Below are 23,956 nucleotides of genomic sequence, written 5' to 3'. Positions count from 1 at the left end.
AAGAAATGAATAAATGGGTTTCAACCCGTGAACCGGGTCTTCCAAGTGAGCCCGTATGATACGGGGTCATGCCACGCGCCGCAGAGGGAGTGGCTACGCGATCTCGCGTGTTGAGTGAGAAAAAAGGGTATCGCGTGAAAGATCCCATTTTCTCTTCTCTCTTCGAAATCTAGGGTTTCTCCGTCTCTGAGGCGATTTCGTGTCGGAGTCCAGAGCCGGAGATTTTCTCGATCAATTCGTCGTCGGAGTCACTCGTAAACGCTCTCAGGTGAGTCTCAATCACTCCGGAACGAGATAGCTTCGATTTGATCTCGAGAGGTTTCTAGGTTAAGGATGTCGATTTGGGGGTTTCGTCTTAGGGTTGTAAATCGAGAAGGGGGTTTCGATTTCTTGGTTAAAATCGACATACGGTTTCCTTTTAGGGTTCGTTTATCGTGGATTTCATTTCGATTTGGGGGTTTCGTGTAAGGGTTTGAAATCTAAAAGGGGGTTTTAATTTCTTCGTTTAAATCAACATACGGATTTCTTTTATTGTTTGTTCATCGTGGATTTGAATTGGATTTGGGGGTTTTTAGTTAGTCTTTCAATTTTTTTTTTTGTTTCTCGGTTGCTTCTGTTCTAATTATTTGTTTTCCTGATACAGATGGATCCTGAAGCAGAGATAAGAGACACAAAGAGAAGAAATGAGCACATCGATATGCTTTCATACGTGTGTGATTCAGAACACGGGATTCCGACGAGGTGTCCCTGTGGTGGGAGTATAATTCACGAGGTTCGTGGGAAGGAGGAATACGACACTCTCCCCGGCAAGCGTTTCTTCACCTGCATAAACTACGAGGTAAAAAACGGGTTCTTGTCTTTTAAATTATGTCTTCTGTTTTTGTCTGTTAATTAACAATCTGATATAGTTTATGTGTTGTTACCAAGGCTGATGGTTTTCATTATCGTCAGCCTTGGGTCATTGGTGTGCAGGAGCATATCGAACGGCTCACAAGTCGTGTGGAGGAGGTGGAGGCGGTGATCAAGTGGCTGCCGGAAGTGAATAATAAGATTAAGAGTCTGGAGGTAATCTGACTTCCCACTTTTGAATTTTGTTTTGTAATTTTTTTCTTATATTTTATACAGTGACTAACACCATCTCATTGTCATTTCCTTGTACAGGCAGAGGTAAAAGCCCTCACTGTGGAGGTTGATAGGCTCACTGGGAAGGTTTATAACCTGACCGTGCAGGTGGATCACTTGGAGAAATGCTGCTTCGACTGAAAACACAAAGGTAACCACACTATCCCTAGAGTTGTTGCCTAATGAATTTGAACTTGAACTAGAGTAGGTTAGAGTAGTAGTAGAATTTAAACTTGAACTGAACCAGAACTGAAGTAGTTGTGTAGTTAAGTTAAGTGTAATAAATTTTTGAATGGTCTGTGTGAACTTGGATTTAAACTTCAACTGAACCAGAACTAAATTTAAACTTGAAATAATTAATTTGAAAACCTGATTTGATGTTTATTGAATGGTCTGTGTGAAGTAGTTGTGTAGTTAAGTTAAGCGTCATCAATATTTAGTGGTTAGAAGGTGTTTACTTCCTTGTACTTTCAAACCCAAAAGTAGTTTAAAAACCTAGCTAATCGACATCTTAAAACAGAAACGAAAACTTAAAAACTTCAATACTCAACCAAAATGGATCCTTTTCCCCTAAACTCTCCCGGCTTTGTTAACCTGCTTACTTCCCAGACCACTCAGCCAATAGAAATAGGATCTTCTGAGGTTCCTAAACCTCCGGAAAGGAGGAAGTGGACAACCAAAGAAGATTTGGTGTTGATCAGTGCTTGGTTGAACACCAGCAAGGATCCAATAACCAGTAATGAGCAGAAGCTAGGAGCATTTTGGAAGAGAATAGAGGAGTACCTGAATGCTAGCCCTCTGCTCGTTGGCTCTATTCCTAGGGAGTGGAGTCAATGTAAGCAGAGGTGGGGAAGGATTAATGAGCAGGTGTGTAAGTTCGTGGGATGTCATGAAGCTGCTCTGAAGGAGCAGGCGAGTGGACATAATGAGAATGATGTCATGAAGGTGGCTCATGACATCTTCTTTAATGACTACAAATCCAAGTTCATTCTTGAACATTGTTGGAGGGAGCTTCGGTTTGATCAAAAATGGAGATCACACAGTCTGACATCAAATGGTGCAAAGGAGAAAAGGAAGGAAACTGCGGATGAGGTGGGTCGCGAGGAAGATGTTAGACCTCCCGGAGTCAAGGCTAGCAAAGCAGCAAAACGCAAGAAGCATGGCAATGAAGCAGCGTTTGATCAGATCGAAACCATTCTAGCAGCCAAGAATATGTTATCCAAACAGAAAATACTTGATAGGTTGCTAGGAAAAAACGCTGATACACTTACAGATCAAGAGCTTGCTCTAAAAAACAAACTCATATCTGAATTGCTTTAAGTTGGTGAGTGGTTATTTTTTTTTTGAAATTTATAGTAGGTTGCTAGGAAATGCAGTGTATGATGTTTGTGTTTAAATCTTTTCCTTGATGTATATTGATATTGTAACTGTTGTGCTTTGTAGGTCACGGGTTCAAGGAGGAGGATGCGTGGATGGTTGCAGGTCTCTGTTTCTTTATGTATCAAATCAAGTCACGGGTGGTAATGTAGTAGTAGGTGGTTGTAGTGGTAGGTTATGTAAGATGGAATCACGGGAGAGTGTAGTGTTTTTCAACTTTCTACACTCGTTTTATGTATCAAATCAAGGGTATGTCCCCACGGCTTTGCTTTTGTACTCACGGGTGTATGTACCCACATGCTACTTGCTTCAATGTTTTTCTATATAAATGACTATGTGTTTCATTCTATTTATCTCATTCATGCATTTTATCAAAACTATCTTACCATCAGCCATACTTTTATCTAAACTATCTCACCATCTCGTAATCTCACCTACCAACACCACTACGAGAATCACCAACCAACACCACGAGAATCACAACAACAATCAAACAAGAATCACCAATCAACACAAGGAATCAACTCTACTACTCCTCAACCCCACGGATCATCTCTACCATTCAACAGAGGTAAGTTGAAAACCCAAAATTCTAAGTAATGAACACATCCTTAAATAATGAAATTCTAAATTCTATATTATCAGATTTAAAACCAAAAAAAGGTTTATAATTTACTAAAGTTAAAACCCAAAAAAAAAGATTCAAGAGAAATAAACAGATTTATAATTTTCATGAAAATATTTACTAAGTTTAAGACCAAAATAATAAAAAAAAAACTAAGGTTAAAACCGAAATAAAATTGAAGAGAAATAGAGAAATATACTGATTTATAATTTTAATGAAAAACTTTACTAAGGTTAAAACCAAAATAATATTAAAAAAAAAACTAAGGTTAAAACCCAAAATAAAATTGAAGAGAAATAGAGAAATATACTGATTTATAATTTTAATGAAAAACTTTACTAAGGTTAAAACCAAAATAATATTAAACAAAAAACTAAGGTTAAAACCCAAAACAAAAGTTTATTAAAAAATTCCTCCCTATTGCCTTTTGTAGGAAAAATATTACAATAAATATCATCAACAATGTCTTCCTCATCAAGTGATGAAGCGGATGAAGTTTTTGATGAATTGGTCGATGAAGTAGTTGATAATTTCATCGATACAATAATTGATGGTCAAACCAACAAACCAAAGAGGCGAGCTTATATTGAAAGAGATCGAGAACTAGGACACATTCGACTATGCAACGACTATTTCAGTAATAATCCAACGTACACACAAGATATGTTTAGGCGGCGGTTTCGAATGAACAAGCCATTGTTCCTTCGCATTGTCGACCGTCTAAGTACTGAAGTTCCGTACTTTCAGCAAAGAAGAGATGCTACCGGAAGGAACGGGCTATCTCCACTTCAAAAGTGTACGGCAGCGATACGTATGCTCGCATATGGTCAGTCAGGAGATACGTATGACGAATATCTCCGGATGGCTGACAGTACATCACGTTTATGTTTGGCAAAATTCACTGATGCAATAATACAATTGTTTGGGGATGAGTATCTACGAACACCTACAGCCGAGGATCTTCAGCGATTACTCGATATTGGAGAGGTACGGGGATTTCCGGGGATGATAGGCTCCATCGACTGTATGCACTGGGAGTGGAAAAACTGCCCAACAGCTTGGAAAGGTCAGTTCACACGTGGTTCGGAAAAGCCGACAATTGTCTTAGAAGCCGTGGCATCACAAGATCTTTGGATTTGGCACGCTTTTTTCGGCTTACCAGGTACCCTAAACGATATCAATGTTCTTGATCGGTCTCCAGTTTTTGATGACATCTTACATGGTCGAGCCCCTAAAGTGAAGTTCAAGGTCAACAACCACACTTATCGTATGGCCTACTATCTTACCGACGGCATTTATCCTCCATGGATAACATTTATCCAATCCATCCCACTTCCTCAAGGTCGTAAAGCACAGAAATTTGCAGAAATGCAAGAATCCGCCAGAAAAGATGTCGAACGGGCTTTTGGAGTATTGCAATCGAGGTTTGCAATTGTTAGGAACCCAACTCTACAATGGGACAAGGAAAGGATATGAAAAGTAATGATAGCTTGTGTCATATTGCACAATATGATAGTAGAGGATGAACGAGACGGATACGCTCCAATTGATACATCTGAGTTTGAGACAGGACAGTCTAGCAGAAGTTCGCAGGCGAGAAGCAGATATAGTGTTAATGTCACCCCTGATATGTTAGCCATGCGGAGAGAAGTTCGAGATGGCGACAAGCATCATCGTTTGAAAGCTGATTTAGTGGAAAATATTTGGCAAATGTTTGGTGATGAAGATGAATAAATAAGTTATGTATGTTAGAAAAATTTCTCAATTTATGTAATGTACTTTTAATGTATTGAATAAATTTTTTTTCATAATTTTAATAATATGTTTTAATATTTTATTCATCTTTTCTGAATATTTTACATTTTTTTTTAAAAAAATTAATATTATTATTTTATTCATATGAACTCTTTCTTCGGGTTCACTAATGCAGAAAACAGCATATCCGAGTTCATAACTGTTTATGGATCGATAAACAGAAAAGAGGGGTTCACCAATGCTCATGCTGTTACAGAGTTAAAAAAAAAAAAAAACGACACCGAACAACAAACTAAGCAAAGAACAAAAAAGAAAGCTAGCTATATGGATCGATAAACCAAAAGTACAGCTGGAGAAGAGAGTGAGCGTCAGCTGGGCGAGAAATTACTTTCATGGTTAATCTGTACAAAGACTTGGTCAGCGACAGTCTCGCTTCTCTCTTTTCTCTACTGACTAGAGTTTATTTTCTTCTGGCTTTGCGTAACCGGTAATGGGCTTCTATAGTTACCGTCTGTCGGGTTTTGTTTTTTGTTATTTCTTTATTTGCATTTCCATGATTTAAGTTTTTAGTCTTTCAGTTAGGTTTCTAGATCATGATCTCCAAATTTCGTTTTTGATGGTTGGGCTTATCATTGGAGGTTCGTCCGGCTGCTTGGCTATCGTGGATCTTCTCTTTCCGATATATTTTCCTACTCTCGATTTTTGAAGGTGTTAAAATCTCGTTCCATGGACTTCTTGCATTCACTGATGATTTATCTTCTCAGATCTAGTTATCTGGTTGTTTTTGCTTCTTGTGTTAGTATTATCGTGGTTGGATCCTTATCTCTGCTTGCTTATGGAATCGGGATAGTTCATGATTTGATGTTTCTATTGTCCAGTCTTCGTTTAAAAGTTTTCCAGCTCGGTTTCAAGAAATTGAGGCTTCAGCTCTTTATGCATCTTATTGTGGGAAATTGATAGTTAAACGTAGGCATAAACATTTTACCCAAGCCCAAAAACTAAAACCGGAATCGATCCAAAAATACCTAACCCGAAACCAAACCGAAATATAAAAATACCTATTAGGTCCAAAATTCTTCTACCCAAAAGAACCAGAACTGAAAAGAACTGATCCGAATAGATCCGGACCAAAAAAACCCGATTCATACCCGACTTAAAAACATAAATATCCAAAACTATGAATTTTGTGTTCTATTTTCTATATTTTCTTTTATGATTTAGTTGAAATATTTTTTTGTTAACGATCTTTGTTATTATCTTATAACATTTTCAAGTAATATGAAGCTTTAAATGTAACATTTAGAGTTTTAAAATGTTTTATTTTAATTATTAATAGTTTTCTTGTGTTATTTTGTAAAAAAAATAGATATATATGATAATTTCGACTAAATTTGAGGGGTTTGGTTATTTAGTGTTTTTCAGATCTTAACTATCCGAACCCGATGTGGACCCAAAAATGATGGGTATTTTAATTAAAGTTATTCTTAGGTACACCAACCAAAAAGATTTCGTTATTTCATATTTGATATCTTTTAAAAAAAAATATTATTAAGTTATATTATATTTTTAAAGAAAAAAAAAACTAATAGTAGTTACAAAAAAAAAAAAAAAATATTTTTAACGTAGTCAGCAAAACACTAAACCTTAAACTCTTGGATAAACTCTAAACTCTTGGATAAATCCTAAACCATTGGATAAATCCTAAACTCTAAATCAAAAACACTAAACACTAAAACATTAAATCCTAAACCCTAAACCCTTTAGTGTTTAGTGTTTAGTGTTTTTGATTTAAAGTTTAGGATTTATCCAAGAGTTTAGGGTTTATCCAAGGGTTTAGGGTTTATCCAAGGGTTTAGGGTTTACCCAAGGGTTTAGGGATCATGATTTAAGGTTTATGGTTTAGTGTTTTGCTTACGATAAAAATATTTTTTTTGTCAATACTACTATTTTTTTTACTTTTTTATTTTAAAAATATAATATAACTTGACAATATTTTGTTTCTTCTTTTAAAAGATATCGAATATGAAATAACAAAATCCTATTTGTTGATGAACCTAAAAATAAATTTTTTAGTTATAGATTTAAACCGATCAGGACCCGGAAAGAACTGATACAAACCCATACGAAAATTTACAAGTGTCTATTGGGTCAAAAGGTCTAAGACCTAAAATATCCAAAACCGAGAAAAACCGACTTGAATCCGACCCGAGAAAAACCAACCCAAATCTAATCCAAAGATCTGAACGGCCAGATTTAGTTAACGGTGTATCTTTCATCTTTCTGGGTTTAGCTTGTTTGTGTGTTTTCTCGTGGCCCGTTGTAACGATCTTTTGAGCAATAGAAATAAGTATGATTGTTTTCTAGTAAAGTCTGATTGTTGATGTGCGTTTATCCTCTCTTTTTTAGGTGATTCTTCTCACTTACATAAGTTATTTGATTGATCTAGATATTCTTGCGGGTTGATTCTTAAACTTTGTAAGTTATTTTTTATTTTCTGTCTCTGAAGAATTCATTAATTTCTGCCAGGCTGCCAGCAAACGAGAATATCCAAGCCTATGGAATTGATTGGTTGAGTTTTATTTTCTTACTTTAGTTTTATTTATTTTTAAATTATTAAACTGTATTAATTATGTTTTATTTTTATTTTTAAAAGTTAAAGACTACATCAAGTTCTTATTAATTTTACCAATCATACTTTAGTTTTAATTTTAAAGCAACGGCAAAAAAAAATAAAGCAATTTTTTTTCTTATGTATTTTAAGCAAAATAACATACATCCTTCTTTTATACACTATAGAATCTGTAAAATGAAAAAAAAATCTGTAATATCAAATAAATTAGATCATAATAAAAAAATTTATATTTTTTTTTAATTTTGGAGGTTTTTAAAATATATTATAAATAATATAAATATTATTAACATATCACATTTTAAACAAAAGTAAACTTTGATGATTCATAAATAAATATTAATATAAATTATTTTAGTTGATAGAAATAATAAATTTATATATACATAAAAAATTGGGAAAATTTCATGTTTACCACTTTCATGATACCACATTTCATCTTTACCACCACTAAAAGGACATTTTCAAAAATATCTTCTTCATTAAGTGGCAAAAGACTCTTATACTCTTGTTTTCTATATATATGATAAATCATTATTTAAATAAATAAAAATTAAAATTAAAAAATTATGTTTTATGTTTTCGAATTATACTTTTTCAAATCCAAGCCTTTTTATAAATTTTTCTTTTTGAATTTTTTTAAAAGTTTTTTTTTTTGAAAATCGAAAATTATGTTTGAAACTATTTTTCAAAATTTTTTATATTTTTTAAGTATTTATTTATATATTTATTAGAATCCAAAATTTCACATTCCAAAAACTCTACCTCACCCATCAATTCTAAACCTTAAGTCTACATTAATTAACCCTACGGGTATAAGTGTCTTTTACCCTTCATTAAAATTGAGGATAAAAGTGATTAGTGTAGGCATGAAAATTGGTACTATGAATGTGGTATTTGCGGCAATTTCCCTCAAACATTTCACATATTTTATTTTAAAATATTTATAATCTATAACTTACATCTATATAAATTTAACTACACCAAAAGTCTAAATAAAAGAATTTACAATAACAACTTCATAGTTACAACTATCCACAGCTAAATGTTTACAGATAAAATTTTACAGCAACATTCGAATCAATCATCACCATATATGTGACCTTTATTTTCTTGTTTAAAATAATTGTGCAACTCTGTGCCTAGTGATGAGTTCGCGGGTCGACCCTTCCTGTTGCATGCCGAGACATTTTTTGATTCAAAAAACCAACCCGCTTGAACCGCAAACAAAAAAATCTTAAATCCGCACTTGCCATGCTAAAGTCTGTAGACAATATGCCGGATCTGTAGGTAATATTAATTATATTAAAAAGTATTTCATTTATATATTAATTATTATTTTTAAATAATATAAAATTTATAAATTTATAATTAAAAATTATATAAATATTTGTAATATTTTCTATATTTTTACAAAAATCATTTTTTAAAAAAACTTTTTTAAAATTTTTTGGAGGTTAGCGAGTATCCGCGGTTGAAATTTGGCTGACCCACATTCACTCCGCATCAAAAACAGTCAACCCACATCCGTATCCGCAAATCATTTTTTCAAATCACTCGACCGCATCCGCCACGGTCAAATGAGGTGGACCCATGGATAATGATTCAAATTCCAAGCTCTATATGTTACTTTGCCTATGCCCTTTTTTATATTAACTTAACTTTGGGTTTAACAGGTGACAATTATAGAAACAATATGAATGAGTAGGGAAAAATACAGAAGAATAAAATTATAAAAATGAAAATGAAGATCATTTCTTATTAATTTTAGTGAAAAACAAATTTGTTCTATATTCCTTTAGAATAAAATGAATGAAAAAGAATGAAAAAAAAAAACTATTCCTTATAAATAGTAAAAAACATTAGGAATAATAAGAAATGCATTATTCTCTTTCATTTTGGTCACCACTTAAACCATTTGTCTATGCCAAAGAACATCTCTAGCAATCCTTCGCCCCCTCAAATTTAAAGGGGGTAAATAGTACACTCTCACATTTGAAAGTACACTATTCACCCCCTTAAAATACTATTTACTATTTACTTTTCACTTTAGTCCTTTTATTTATATATGTTTAATGGTCGTGTACTTATTATTTTTTATCCTGCATTTTAATATTATATTGGCACTTAAATATTATAATAATGGTCTTATAAAATTATTTTTAAATAATAATAATATATTAATAAATATTATATACCAATATATAGTAATATTAATAAAAATACAATATAAACATATTATTTCACACAATACATTTCGAAAATTTTACGCAAATATAGAACAATCATAGTATTTTACATCAAAATAAAAGTTACATAAGGTGAAATATTACACATTAAAATATATATTACAATACTAATATTCAAGTAAATTTGGTCTTGAACCTCCAAAATCACCAAAATATTCTTGATATAGATTTGGAGCAGTCTCTTCGGATTGTTGTTGCTGAGTTATCTTGCTTGTTCAGATCAGATAAACTGGCGAGTGTTAATATCATCGATGGAGTTTAAATTTGTCAACAAGATTTTATTTTTTTCCTCCATTTATTTTAAAGCTAATTTTTTTGCTTGATTTTGCAAGCGCAACTGAACCATCTCATAATTTTTTTCTCTAGATGATGCACTTTCTTTCAAGAAATTTAGGATTTTTTCATTTGCTGAAACCAAATTAACCATAGATGAAGTATTACCTTCTGAAAGCTTTCTTTTGAGTTTTACTTTCTTCGATCCAATATGACGTTGTGACGAATTTGCATCAATAAGTTTCGGTTATTGGAGCCGGTTTGGTTCTGTTATTAGGGTCTGAAAATTCATATTACCACTGCAATCAGGGGTGTCGTGTTGGTTTGGTTACTGTGTCTGGTCTGGAGTGCTTGTTTCGGCTTCTATTACGCTAACTTCGGCTTAGATTCGGTTTGGTTGCTGTCTTGACCTCTGGATTTTTGTTTTTTTGGTTTGTTTAAGGGGTTTCCGACATGAGAAGACGAAGAAGAAACGAGGAAGCTACAGAGGAGGAGAGATCGATGTTCGGTCACATTCAGTTAAGTTTGAGTACTCAGACGATGAATGATGATCAACTGACAAGCAACACACTTATCTTTTTATCTTTGTTTCCTTTGCTTCTCTTTTAAAATTATCATCTTTGCTTTGCTTTGCTTATTTCAAAATGTAAAACTATTCGGATCTAATTAACCCGAAACAGGGTTCAAGTTTTGTCTGTGTTGATTGTCTCATTTGAAACTTGTACGGACATGAATCTTTTTCAGTTTTTTGTCACTGCACTTTGAGAGAGAGAGAGCAGGTAACTTATTTCAGGAGTTGGGCTTTGGGCCTATATTAGTAGATTTGGGCTCATTTTGCTTTACTAGTCAAAAAATTAATTCATATAGTTTCCTCTTATTAAAGCTACTTCTTTTTTTGGTAATAGGTTTATTGATCGCTAATGACTTGATTTGTGAACTGTGTGCTTTATTCCATACTTTCTTGTCAAATTTAGTAGAAAGTATTTTCGGGAAAAAAAGTAAAGAGAAGTATCTTTCCTGTGGACCTATCGTGGTCTCTTGCGTTTTGGTTAGGCAATGTGTTATTTCCCTTGCTATTAATCTCATAATTAATCACTGAAAGTTTGTTACTCGAATATTTATTTCTTTGAATAAATGTTGTTATAGAATATATTATGTTATATGTCCGTTGGTTCTTTTTGTTAGCCAAGCATCCAATGCTTGAAGTTAGTGTTTTTTGTTTGTTTGTAATTGACCAACCTGTTTTCTTCGTGGTCATGATTAGAAGTACGTAAAACACCAGATATATATTCTAAACACGCAGATTAAAAGTGTTAAAAATAACGTCGGCATACAAAATATATGCTAAAAGATATGAGTACATTTTTAGTGTGAACTATACGGTTCCAAAGTAACATCACATCCCACCTATAATTATTTCCAGGTTAAGAAATCAACTCCCGCTGTTTCTCTTTTGATTAAAGTAGTATTAATGATAACGACGTGATTAAGAATTTAAGAGTAGACACAATGATGAAGAAACATCTGGAAATAGAAAAAAGGTTGTTAGTACTATAGATACTAGGTGTATAATTGTATTTTATCGTAAGTTTACTGTCTAAGTATCAAACTTTATCAGTTTTGTGCATGTGTTGTTTTCCTTAAAAATCAATATGAGCTTTACTTCGCCTTGTAAGTTGTAACTAATATTGATTCTCCCATTGCTGTAAATCTATGCCGTCGTGAGTATACACTTTTAGTTATGACGAATAAAAAAATACATTGTCGTTGACAAGGAGAAAGAACACGGATAATTTAACAACTAAACAACATTCCAACTCCAACATGATAAAAACATGTTACTAACGCTGCCTCAGTTTTTCGTTAGGATCTTCCCATTATCGGAGTTTAAACGTTTGAACACAAGAGTATCTCTGGATTTCATTTTTGCTTCTAATTTATATAATATACGTGGAAAACATATGCAATTCTCTAATTTAATTAGCAAGCAGTTCTGATAAATTACAAATATAAAAGTGATAGGACGTTTTATGTTTAGTATATGACAAAATCTTTATTGTGTAAATAATCTTATACTAATCCAATCGAAGGAGACAATGACAAGCAACCGCCTATACAATTAATCGGCAGCTTTCTTTTTTCTTGCTCAAATTGAAAGTTACCACATTGGTGTTGTTTGCATTAACCACGATCGTCTGATCTTCTGCAACTATTGAACTACATTCCCCGTAAAGAAGTAAATAACCATAATTTCCTCTTTTTTATTCTTATAACCAACGGTTTTATTCAGCTTGTTAGTTATAATATACCACTTACTCATCAGTTGTTACTTAGTCTAGCTATATAATGTGAAATGATCAGTTGTTACTTAGTCTAGCTATATAATGTGAAATGATAAATTAATTGAAAATTGATTATGTGTTTATATCTAATTAGCACTAATCCACATATGCAATTAGCTAACGAAGTTGGTACGAAATGTTTGGCTTGGGAGGTGCTGCAGCGAGGGTATTTAACGTTTAGGTGTATTTTGATTTCTTGCATCCTCTCTACTCTTAGTCATGATTCTCAGTCGGCTAGCCATCTGACACGTACGAAATCTTGTTTCTCACAATTGACACGCTATCAATAAGACAGAAGGGTGTCGTCATACGTCAGGGAGTGTTTTAAAAATGCATATAGTCGTCGTTACAGAGAAACCTTGCTGTCACTGTCAGTCACGTGGCAGCACCGGACTTTGTTTTAATTTTTTACTTGAGTTTTCTCGCCTGTCTCAGTTTCTTCTATTCCATAGTTTTGTTGTTTTGTATATACACTCGATTGTTACGGGTTGTTAACTAATAATAATGTCGACTGATTTAATTATTTGAAATAAAATACGAGACATTCCATCACAAATCTAACCTACACTTTACAGGTGCTCCTTGTGGTTTTGGCGCTTTACAGAACTATCTACGCGTATTATTAAAAAAGGGAGCCTGTAATCTGTATGATCTTGTTCTACATGATTATTTAATTGAAAGGACGATCCTTTAGAAGAGAACATTTAATTTATTAACTATACGTGGCATAGTGCAAAATGGTGAGTGCGAATCGCTTCTTGTTAACGCCTCAGATATGCAAACAGTTATTCGTCACTGAAATGAAATTTCCCGCAAGTTTCGTTTACTCGCGTGTTTCCGCGTTTTGTGAAACACGATAGATCCTTTGTCGCCTACTCGGACAATTAAAATGAAGACAAACAAATAAGCCTCGGTTATATATTAACTAATCAATCTATTTTTCGATCGTGTCATTAATCTTGAGATACGAACCTGGATTATTCGAAATGTTTCGTTGTATACTCAGCGGTCGGTGCATCATAACAAAAGAGTTTGTAGTCACTCTATATTATAAGGCTCGTTAGAAAACGAATAAGAAGCTCCGATTGGTTAAACTAAGTTTGATTTCATGTGTTTAGATTGGTATGGTGTAAAACCCATTGACGTATAATACTAGCTACTGAAGTTAAATGATACTAAGGGGGCGACTGGTTTTTCCGCTACCACCCGCAAACGCAGTTTTTGCGGTTGGTAGCGGTTGTCGGCGGTTTGCAACAATCACTCAAATCGCTGTAAACCGCTTCAAACCGCTCCGAATCTCATAAATTCAAAAGCTGGCTCCAGCTAGCAGTTGCGGGCGGTTGCGGGAGGGTAAAATTTTTTTTCTTTTTTTAAAACAATATATATACAAAAGTAAAAATATTTAATAAAAAATTAAAATTGAAATTATGAAAATATTAAAATATATCTATTATATTTTAATTAATATTATAAAATTTTATAATAAAAAAATTTCAATAAATTTTCAAAAATTAAAATTATAACTTTCTAAATATAAATTTTATATTTATTATAATTTTATGATTTTTGATATTTTTATAATTATATTAAATGTAAATATTGTTAATTTATTATTTGACTGTTACCGCATTTGGTAGTTAACCAGTCATAAATCACCCGCAAACGCACCAATTTTTAACCGCAGTACCAGTCATACAAATCTCTTAAAACCATTAGAAACCGCAACCGTCCGCATCCACAAACTTCCGCAACCGCTGCGTTTGAACCAGTCAGGCCCTAAGTTTCAAAAAAGAAGTTAAATGATATTGTTATCTCTTTGTAGTTTTCTACCGGTGCTTGTATAGACTGACCATGTAAGTAGTAATATTGTGAAAGCTTTGTATGATTTTTATTAAATTTTGGTTTCAAGTTAATATCTACGGAATATACAAATATGCGAATGTAGAGATATAAAAACTTATAATTTTTCTTTCTATCAGAAAAACTCATTATTTTGAATGATATGTATATACACGTGTACAAATGGAAATAATTAAAAGTAACAAAAAAAAACAACACATCAAATCTTGACTAGAGATAGTATTGCGAAATTTTCTATTGTTACACACAAAATATAGTGATTTGACACATTCTAAATATTAGCTACAAAAGTTTTTTAACTAGCTTTACACTTGACTTTGATCCACACATGACTTTACACTTAACAACACATATACCGATAATTTTTCATTTTATAAATGTATAAATATCAAAATCATAAATATTTTAAATATACGATTTACATTTTAGTGTTATATATTATGTAACCCTATAATTTTATTGGTTAGATTTTTTATTCGATACTATTCATAAATAATAAATTGTTTAACATTATTTTGTTATTACATACTAATATATTTTTGAGTTCGCTAGAAAAAAAATATAATATGAAATATTCTAATTAAAAATCTATTTTTATTCTTTTTTACAGTTTGCATACAATATACTTTAAAAAATTATTTATTTATACTATAGTATAGAAAGAATATTTTTATGATAATTATATTTCCATATTGTGTTTAAAAAATATATTTTAGCATCTATTTTTAAAAACCCTTTAATGGTTTAATTTAAACACAATTGACATGTAAACAATTATATATTCAGTTGCTTAGACATAAAAACACTCCCTTTAATGGGTTTAATTTAAACACAATTGACATGTAAACAATTTTATATTCAGTTACTTAGATATACAAGTAAATAAATTGTTCAGTTTATTTATAAAATAGTATATAATTTTATTTTTTGTTTTATAAAATTTCTATTTTAAATTAATTTATAAAAAATATTTTATTACTATTACAAAATTAATCAATGCAATGGTTTTTAAAACATTTAAAAAAATTAGTAAGATTTTGTTAAATTTTTCTTAACAGATTTTATTTTAACTAAAAGTGAAATTTAAATTTACAATTATAATTTATTTATTATTAATATCTTTATAATTATTAAGATTTGTTAGAAATGTTATATATTTAATAGAATAATCTAAATAACTAAATAAATGTAGTTGATTATATGGGCCTAATATGATTTTTTATGGTAGAAAAAGCTATACTTCTCTTTTAATAGATAAGATAACTAAATAAATGTAGTTAATTATATGGAAAAATTATACTTCTCTTTTTACATAGAAGATTAACACATTTTCCATCAATTGTGTATAATAACTCTTTTTGATGATTTCTTGTTTGATAGATTTATCCTCTACCAGATAGGTATAATTAGCTTTTAGTGGTTCCTTTTTGACATTAGATAGATTCGGGTCTCTTAATTAAAAGGAATACAAAGACGGAGGTTTTAAAAAAAAAATATTAAAAGGAATAATAACAAGGTAACGAGCATTTATATAAACGCGTGACACGTTTGCGTAGTTGCCAAGAAAAAGTGAAGTACCGAAACGGCCCTCTTATATTAAGATTTACTCTCATTAACCCTATTTCCATCTCTTCGGTGCTACTACTGTTCTATTCATCTAAGCCTTTTCCCGAGAAAAAGTTGAGGTAACGTCTCCCGGCGAAGTAACCGGAAGTTTTCTCTCGACGTAAAAGCAATTCGATATTTGTTTAACCGACTTGAGAACCGAGTTTCGGATTTCGATTAATTTAAGTAAATATCTTCATAATAATTAATATTAATTGTTTTTGTTTGAACTTTGATTTCCAGAGTTGGTCGCTTTCTTCTTCTACTCCCACTTTATAGTCTCGCTTTTGAATATTTGTTGACTACTTGACTAACCGCTTGACCGCTTCTCTGGATTTTGTTTATATATATGCTCCTTTTTTTCATGAATCACTGAGATTCGGAAGCAATCTGAGATTAAAAAAAAAACGGTTTGTTTCCGCTTTTTTTTTTTGAAATCGAAATTATGATTCTCGGAAAATCGAGTTTCGCCGTATTTTCCTGAATTTTCTCGGAGAGTTTCGAAGAGATTTTTTACTTTTGTTTTTTGTTTTTTCCCGGAGAAATTGCTATTTTCGTGCTTGCTGTTTCACGTGGTTGACGAAAGCGGAAGCAACCTTTACACAGCAAACTTACTTTCTCTTTAATTTGTTTTTTCCGATTTAGGTATTGAGAGTGGTTTCTCCTCCTTTCTGGCGTTTTCTCTCCTGCGAATACGATGACTAGTCCCTTCAAGCCATCCCCGGGTAGACGCCGCGGAGGCGATTTGGAGTCCGGCAGAATCGAGAACGCCGACTCCGATAGCGACACGTTCTCCATCCCCGCGAAGAACGCTTCCGTCGAGCGACTCCAGCAGTGGAGAGTAAGACCTAGTCCTTACCTCGCTTCTGATCTAATTAAACACTACACACAGAGATTTCTCATTTGTTAATGCCTTCTCAGAAAGCGGCGCTGGTGCTGAATGCCTCACGGAGATTCCGTTACACCTTGGACTTGAAAAAGGAGCAGGAAGCGCAAGAGATGAGGAAGAAGATCAGAACTCACGCTCATGCTCTTTTGGTTAGTTTATTGTTGAATCATGGTCTTCGTGTGACCTTCATCTTTTTTTTTTACTGTTTAATTAAAGCTGTTTTTTATTTTCTTTAGGCTGCAAATCGTTTCATTGATATGGGGCGTGACCAAGGTAATGCGTTTGTGCTTGTGCATAATCTCGAAAATCTTTTTATATTCCTTAACTGGTGTCAGTCTTCTTTCTCTTCAGGAGGTGGAAAACCAATAGCTTCTGCAACTCCAGCTGGTGATTTTGGAATCGGGCCTGAACAGCTTGTGCTCATGTCGAAGGACCACAATATTGCTTCTCTTCTGCAATATGGAGGGGTAAGTTCTCTGGTCTCTTTGTTGGCTTTTCTGTGCCTTTTTTATTTTCTTGGTTTGCACTAATTTCTTTTTGCTGGGGGATTTTGCACAGGCTCAGGGATTGGCAGACTTGCTCAAGACTAATACTGAAAAAGGTATCAGCGGAGATGATGAAGACTTGCTTAACCGCAAGAACATTTACGGCTCAAACACCTATCCTCGCAAGAAAGGGAAAGGGTTTCTGGTATGAAGATATATGCGTTTTGTTTGTTCTGTGTGGCTTGAATTTTGGGTTACCCCTTCTCAGTTTCTCATAAAGCCGGTTGTTTTCTTGTTTTTTCATTGCAGAGGTTTCTTTGGGATGCTTGCCATGATCTTACTTTGATCATCTTGATGGTTGCTGCAGTTGCCTCTCTAGCACTTGGGATAAAAACAGAGGTTTGTTGATGAAATTTATTAAGCAAGTCTGCTCTTCCCACTTTCAAAAATGTAATGTCAACTGCTGTTTCACCGTTGGCTTACATGATCTTGTTTATTGTTGATGACAATCTTGACAGGGTATCAAAGAAGGATGGTATGATGGAGGAAGCATTGCATTTGCAGTGATTCTTGTGATTGTTGTGACAGGTATTTCTTAACCTGTTTCACTGAACTCTTTAGGAATTAATTTTGTAGTGATTTTTCTGATTTATTTCTTCTCTTCCTGTGCAGCTGTCAGTGACTACAAACAGTCGCTCCAGTTTCAGAACTTGAATGATGAAAAGAGAAACATACATCTCGAGGTTTGGATTTACACTTAAATGTAAAATTTTCATATACATTTTTTATTGTTTTCTTCTTAGTAACATTACGTTTTCTGCTGATTGCTGTACAGGTGATAAGAGGTGGAAGACGAGTGGAAGTTTCAATCTATGACCTCGTTGTTGGTGATGTCATTCCCCTCAACATTGGAAATCAGGTGAGTGATTCATTTATTCATTCTCCGTTCTCCTTTTCGTTCATATTACCATATATCTAACTGAATGTTCAAATCATCTTTAGGTTCCTGCAGATGGAGTGCTAATAGCTGGCCACTCTCTTGCCCTCGACGAGTCTAGCATGACTGGAGAGAGCAAAATTGTGGGTCTTTATTTCCTATCATAGTGAAATTGTTTATTTTCTCGTTTCGTTTTGGTATAACTCTTAACAATCGACTTTCCTTTTCTTGTTAGGTCAACAAAGACGCTAACAAGGATCCATTCCTAATGTCTGGCTGTAAAGTGGCAGATGGAAATGGTGTTATGCTGGTAGGATTTCTCCCTAGTTTTTCTTCTTCCATAGCAGGATATTTCTAATAGGAAAATAGGTGACACGAACTGATACGCATATTCTTTTCTCTATGCAAGGTTACTGGTGTTGGAGTCAACACTGAATGGGGGTTACTGATGGCCAGTATTTCTGAAGACAATGATGAAGAAACTCCCTTGCAGGTAGATTTCTTAGATCGATGTTAATTAGATCTTTTAAGTTTTTATAGATCGAGCTAATATTTGACTTGCTTGAACCAGGTGCGCTTAAATGGAGTAGCTACTTTTATCGGTTCCATTGGATTATTTGTGGCTGCTTGTGTCCTAGTGATTCTTCTGGTTCGGTAAGGATGCTGTTTTTGCTGATTATTTTACTTTGAAGCTCACCTTTTCTTCATATCTGAATGAGAACAACTCTGTATGTTGCTCTTTGTTTCACAGATATTTCACCGGTCACACTGAAGACGTAGGTGGAGGTCCCCAATTTGTTAAAGGGAAGACAAAAATTGGTCATGTAGTTGATGATGTGATCAAAGTTGTTACCGTAGCGGTATGTTCCTAGTTATCCATTTTAACCTAATAGGGTGACGGAATTATAATTTTTTGTAGATATTGATTATCTGCTTTTGCTGCAGGTTACAATTGTCGTTGTGGCAGTGCCTGAGGGTCTTCCATTGGCTGTTACTTTAACGTATGTAATTAGTTTTATATTGGCTGCATCAGAAAGTCTTGTTCCCCTTTTATTTGTGCTAATTTCCTAGTTTGAGGGTTCAGTTCTCGTTGCTGATTATATTTGCGTTTCTATTATACTGTTCCGTTTCAGCCTTGCCTATTCAATGAGAAAAATGATGGCAGATAAAGCTTTGGTATGATTATTTTGCCTTCTCTCTATCTTCTTATGTGATGGGAGTGAACAATATATGATTCTCTATGCAGTTCTATAATATAGCATTGACAAAAAGTTGACGTGCAGGTGCGGAGGCTATCTGCTTGCGAGACAATGGGATCTGCAACCACTATTTGCAGCGATAAAACTGGAACACTAACTTTGAATCAGGTGGGCTTTGTGTGTACAAATCTTTTGAGTTCGTGCTCTATGTTAAAGTAATAGGCTCGAATGAATTGTTTTGTCACTTAATGTTACTAAATGTTCATCTTTTTCTATAAAAAAAAATAGATGACAGTGGTTGAGTCTTATGCCGGGGGCAAGAAAACAGATAGTCAACAATTGCCAGCAACTATCACTTCGTTATGCGTTGAAGGAATAGCTCAAAACACAACTGGTAGTATTTACGTCCCAGAGGTAAGCAGTTTTGGTAAATTCCTTACCTTTGATTCTTCCTAGAGAAGCAGGACTCATGGGGTTTTATCTGCTTACAGGGTGGCGGTGATTTAGAGTTCTCTGGTTCACCAACAGAAAAAGCCATTCTTGGCTGGGGAGTCAAGGTTTAGTTTTTTGCTTTTGTTGTTTTCTAGTTCGAGCACAGTTTTTTACTTATGAGCTGAAGAGATTGTATTTTTATCTCTCTTTCAGCTGGGAATGAATTTTGAGACAGCCAGGTCGCAATCTTCTATTCTTCATGCTTTTCCGTTCAGCTCAGAGAAGAAACGTGGTGGTGTTGCTGTAAAAACGGTAACGTATCTGGCTATAATATAGATTACTATGAGAGTTCTTTTTTGGGAGGGGATACATTTGAGTTTGTTCGAAATAAAATCATTTTTGATTCCTTTCTTGATATTTTCTGTTTCCTATATTACAGGCTGATGGTGAAGTTCGTATTCACTGGAAGGGAGCTTCTGAAATTGTCCTTGCATGTTGCAGAAGCTACATTGATGAGGATGGTAATGTCGCACCAATGACTGAAGAAAAGGTTTGTGAAAAAGTCTAATTTATCTTATGGTCCTGCAACTCAACCTTATGTTTTCATGACACTTTCCCAATGCAATTACTTTGATGTTTTCAGGAACAGTATTTTAAAAATGGTATCGAAGAGATGGCTGGAAGAACCTTACGATGTGTGGCCCTGGCCTTTAGAACCTATGAGCCTGAGAAGGTCCCAACAGGCGAAGAACTCTCAAACTGGGTCCTCCCAGAGGATGACCTTATTTTACTAGCTATAGTAGGCATAAAGGTGAGGATTAATTTGATTTATTTATGTTTATTTTTACTTTATCTTGAGATTAGTCAAATATACATATCATTTTGGTTTAGTTTCAGAACAACAACCGACATATTATGGCCTGCAATACTCTTTGTAGTGTTTCTTATCGAATTATTTGAAAATGTGCACAGGATCCATGTAGACCAGGAGTCAGAGATTCAGTTCAGTTGTGTCAGAATGCTGGTGTCAAGGTGCTTCTTTTGTTCGATTTTATTAAAAAAGGCTCATTGCACAAATTCTCTTTCTTAGCCTACTAACAACACTGCATGATGTTTGTTGATGTTCAGGTCCGTATGGTTACTGGTGACAACGTCCAAACTGCTAGGGCTATTGCTTTGGAGTGTGGAATATTAACTTCGGATGCTGATGCCTCGGAGCCTAATCTCATTGAAGGAAAATCATTCCGCGCCTTAACCGATGCAGGAAGGGACAAGATTAGCGAGAGGATATCGGTAACGTTCACAACACCACTTTTCAATTCTTAAGACTTAATTTGAATGCAGTAGTCTCATTCTATGTAGAGGTGCTTCACTCAATTTAGATATCCTCCATGAACATCAGATGCATTCAGTTATTGTAATATGATATAGTTAGTAACAGCTTATAGAGAAGCTGACTTGGTTGCTTTATGTTTGAAGGTTATGGGCCGTTCATCGCCCAATGACAAGCTTCTACTGGTGCAATCTCTGAGGAGACGTGGTCATGTTGTTGCAGTCACTGGAGATGGGACAAATGATGCTCCTGCCTTGCATGAGGTATAGAAATTTTGAACTGTTTATGTCGAAATGCACAGCTGTTGAATGTCTCATTCTCATTTTTCTCAAACTTTTTGAGTTGATTTGCAGGCAGATATTGGTCTTGCTATGGGAATAGCTGGAACAGAAGTGGCTAAAGAGAGTTCGGACATCATCATCTTGGATGACAACTTTGCATCTGTTGTTAAGGTTTGTTCAAATTCACCTTTTCCTCATCATAGACTACTTTGTTGTGTCAAGTTTTACAAAACCCATAAGCTTCGCCATCTCAAAAGTCAATCTTCATCAATGTTTATTTGGGGTTTAAATATTCGAAAATTAAACTTGGTGTGGCTTCTGATAATATATAGGTTGTTCGCTGGGGACGATCAGTCTACGCCAACATTCAGAAATTCATCCAGTTTCAGCTCACAGTCAACGTCGCTGCTCTTATCATTAACGTTGTAGCTGCTATTTCTAGTGGTGACGTTCCACTTACCGCTGTCCAGGTTTGATTTTCTGTTGCATTTCCCCTTTTTTTCTTTCTGATCCATCTCCTAAGTACATAGTTTTTGTTCACACATTTGGCATTTTTTTTCAACATACAGCTTCTGTGGGTGAATCTGATTATGGACACACTCGGAGCATTGGCTTTGGCTACTGAACCACCCACTGATCACCTCATGGGCAGGCCTCCAGTTGGCCGAAAGTATGTTTGCAGCTTGTGGTTTCTCACAGTTTTACTTAATACGACATTTGATTTTGTGCTTATTTGCTTTGACTTGTTTTTGCAGAGAGCCTCTGATTACCAACATCATGTGGAGAAACTTGTTGATTCAGGTAAACAATGGATGACTAAACTCTTAGAATATATGAAACATCCCGCATATTAATTAAAAAATGTTGAAACATAAAATTTTCAGGCAATCTATCAAGTGAGTGTGCTGTTAGTTCTCAACTTCCGAGGCATCAGCATACTTGGCCTCCAGCATGAAGTTCCTGCACACGCCACTCGAGTGAAGAACACAATTATCTTCAACGCCTTTGTCCTCTGCCAGGTGAGTGAATTAAATGAAGCCTCTCGTTTACAGTAGAAACCAAACCATAATGTAAACCGCATATGTTTATTGATTTGTTTCGTTTTGTGTTGGTTACAACAGGCTTTCAATGAGTTCAATGCTCGAAAACCTGACGAGAAGAACATCTTCAAAGGAGTTATCAAAAACCGTCTCTTCATGGGTATTATAGTCATTACTCTTGTTCTCCAGGTAAAGAATCTGGTCCATCATCGAAAACGTATTCTTGTATTCTTCCCACATGTGAATAAAATAAACGTCTTATTTTTCGTTTGTCAGGTTATCATTGTTGAGTTCCTGGGGAAATTCGCTTCCACAACGAAACTAAACTGGAAACAATGGCTAATATGCGTTGCCATCGGTGTGATCAGGTCTGTTTACAGTTTTACATCTATACAATTTGTGCAATGCTTATTGTTGAGAAACATAGCTAACGTTTTAGTTGAACCTTTTGTAATTTGGACTAGTTGGCCTCTTGCTCTGGTCGGGAAATTCATTCCGGTGCCAAAAACTCCTCTCAGCAGCAAACTCTCAGTACTAAAATTCTGGGGCAAGAAAAAATCTTCTGGAGAAGGTAACAAACTAATAGTCTTGAAACTACTTCTTTTTTTATCATTTGGACTATCTTTGAAATGTATACAAAGGAACACTTGTAAAAAGTCATTGTACAAGAGGTGTGGTGGTTATCTTTTGTCCAACTTTGGTATTTATATTGACTACATTTTTTGGTGTTGTCCCAGGTTCACTCTGATTTGGAGGCAGCTTTTTAATCACAGACGCTCCGCGAGTTTTAAGTGCTACTATTAGGACTAACAACAAAAGAAAAACGTTCGGTTTGGTATTATCTATTATGATATGGGGGTTTATTGATATTTTTCGGAAAAACCAAAAGTACAGTTTTTCAGGGTTTGCGGATGCGGGGAAAGTTTGGATTTATGGTTTTATTTTCTCTCTTTTTCTTGGTTATTTGTAATGTTATGATTTATTTACTAGTTAAGGCTTTTAGCCAAGAAATATTAAAGTTTCGTTAGTGGCAAAATGCTTGATGTGACTATATATCCGGTCTAACCTACTATCATCATCAGCTCGACGAATAATGCCAAGTCTTATTTAAAAAAGAAAAAATTCAGAGCAGTTCGACCATTCCAGTCCCCTCCCTGGAAAATTTACATTTTAGGATCGAATGCCATTAGTATTCTAATGGCTATACTGGTAACGTTATGTTACTTTGAAGCTAGGCAGGAAGTATTAAATGTGAAACCTGTAAACCAAAAAAAGGTATCAAACTATTGTAGTTGACAGAACCAAAATCTAATGATGTCATGTCATTGATCTAGGACTTATGGGTTGAATGATTTACTGAATGAAATGGGCCGGTCTAAGGCCTAATTAGTTTAAGTTTTCTTTTAATAATAGTAAAGAACTAGAACAATCACAAGCTTTAGTGTCCTACTAGATTTTCTGTTACCACTTGCAAAAGTTGGTATTGGTTATTGATATTTTACGACAATCACAAAAATGCTACA

General features: G+C 34.2%; 3 protein-coding genes across 5 annotated transcripts; all 3 read left to right on the top strand.

Annotated features, from left to right (window-relative positions):
- The first annotated feature begins 312 nt into the window (after window positions 1–312).
- Window positions 313–3,330, top strand: LOC125579177 (glutathione S-transferase T3-like). 2 transcript variants are annotated; one of them, XM_048742927.1, is made up of 3 exons: window positions 313–838; window positions 928–1,065; window positions 1,162–3,330. In XM_048742927.1, exon 3 carries the CDS (start codon window positions 1,678–1,680, stop codon window positions 2,440–2,442), a length of 765 nt encoding a protein of 254 aa, XP_048598884.1. In that variant the 5' UTR covers window positions 313–838; window positions 928–1,065; window positions 1,162–1,677; the 3' UTR covers window positions 2,443–3,330. The 2 variants fall into 2 exon arrangements, with proteins under 2 accessions (XP_048598884.1, XP_048598885.1); XM_048742928.1 differs by having other exon boundaries at window positions 315–838; window positions 1,162–1,299.
- Window positions 3,331–3,586: 256 nt separating this feature from the next.
- On the top strand, window positions 3,587–4,600 carry LOC125578984. Its single transcript, XM_048742157.1, has 2 exons — window positions 3,587–4,190; window positions 4,287–4,600. Exons 1-2 carry the CDS (start codon window positions 3,587–3,589, stop codon window positions 4,598–4,600), a joined length of 918 nt encoding a protein of 305 aa, XP_048598114.1.
- Window positions 4,601–15,779: 11,179 nt separating this feature from the next.
- LOC106371501 (calcium-transporting ATPase 8, plasma membrane-type-like) lies at window positions 15,780–23,484 on the top strand. Of its 2 annotated transcripts, none has more exons than XM_048742925.1 (35): window positions 15,780–15,917; window positions 16,483–16,678; window positions 16,759–16,875; window positions 16,963–16,999; window positions 17,078–17,193; window positions 17,285–17,416; window positions 17,521–17,610; window positions 17,730–17,799; window positions 17,884–17,954; window positions 18,047–18,130; window positions 18,214–18,291; window positions 18,384–18,458; window positions 18,558–18,641; window positions 18,720–18,802; window positions 18,900–19,008; window positions 19,094–19,149; window positions 19,282–19,324; window positions 19,432–19,515; window positions 19,636–19,761; window positions 19,839–19,904; window positions 19,993–20,091; window positions 20,219–20,329; window positions 20,423–20,590; window positions 20,752–20,811; window positions 20,908–21,072; window positions 21,259–21,375; window positions 21,466–21,564; window positions 21,726–21,863; window positions 21,963–22,063; window positions 22,149–22,194; window positions 22,278–22,412; window positions 22,515–22,622; window positions 22,710–22,801; window positions 22,898–23,004; window positions 23,171–23,484. In XM_048742925.1, exons 2-35 carry the CDS (start codon window positions 16,535–16,537, stop codon window positions 23,179–23,181), a joined length of 3,222 nt encoding a protein of 1,073 aa, XP_048598882.1. In that variant the 5' UTR covers window positions 15,780–15,917; window positions 16,483–16,534; the 3' UTR covers window positions 23,182–23,484. The 2 variants fall into 2 exon arrangements, with proteins under 2 accessions (XP_048598882.1, XP_048598883.1); XM_048742926.1 differs by lacking the exon at window positions 15,780–15,917 and adding an exon at window positions 16,114–16,247.
- Window positions 23,485–23,956: the final 472 nt, after the last annotated feature.

Source organism: Brassica napus, chromosome A10 (genome assembly GCF_020379485.1).
Source record: "Brassica napus cultivar Da-Ae chromosome A10, Da-Ae, whole genome shotgun sequence".
Classification (NCBI taxonomy): Eukaryota; Viridiplantae; Streptophyta; class Magnoliopsida; order Brassicales; family Brassicaceae; genus Brassica; species Brassica napus.
This window is presented reverse-complemented; position numbering and strand designations above follow the sequence as displayed.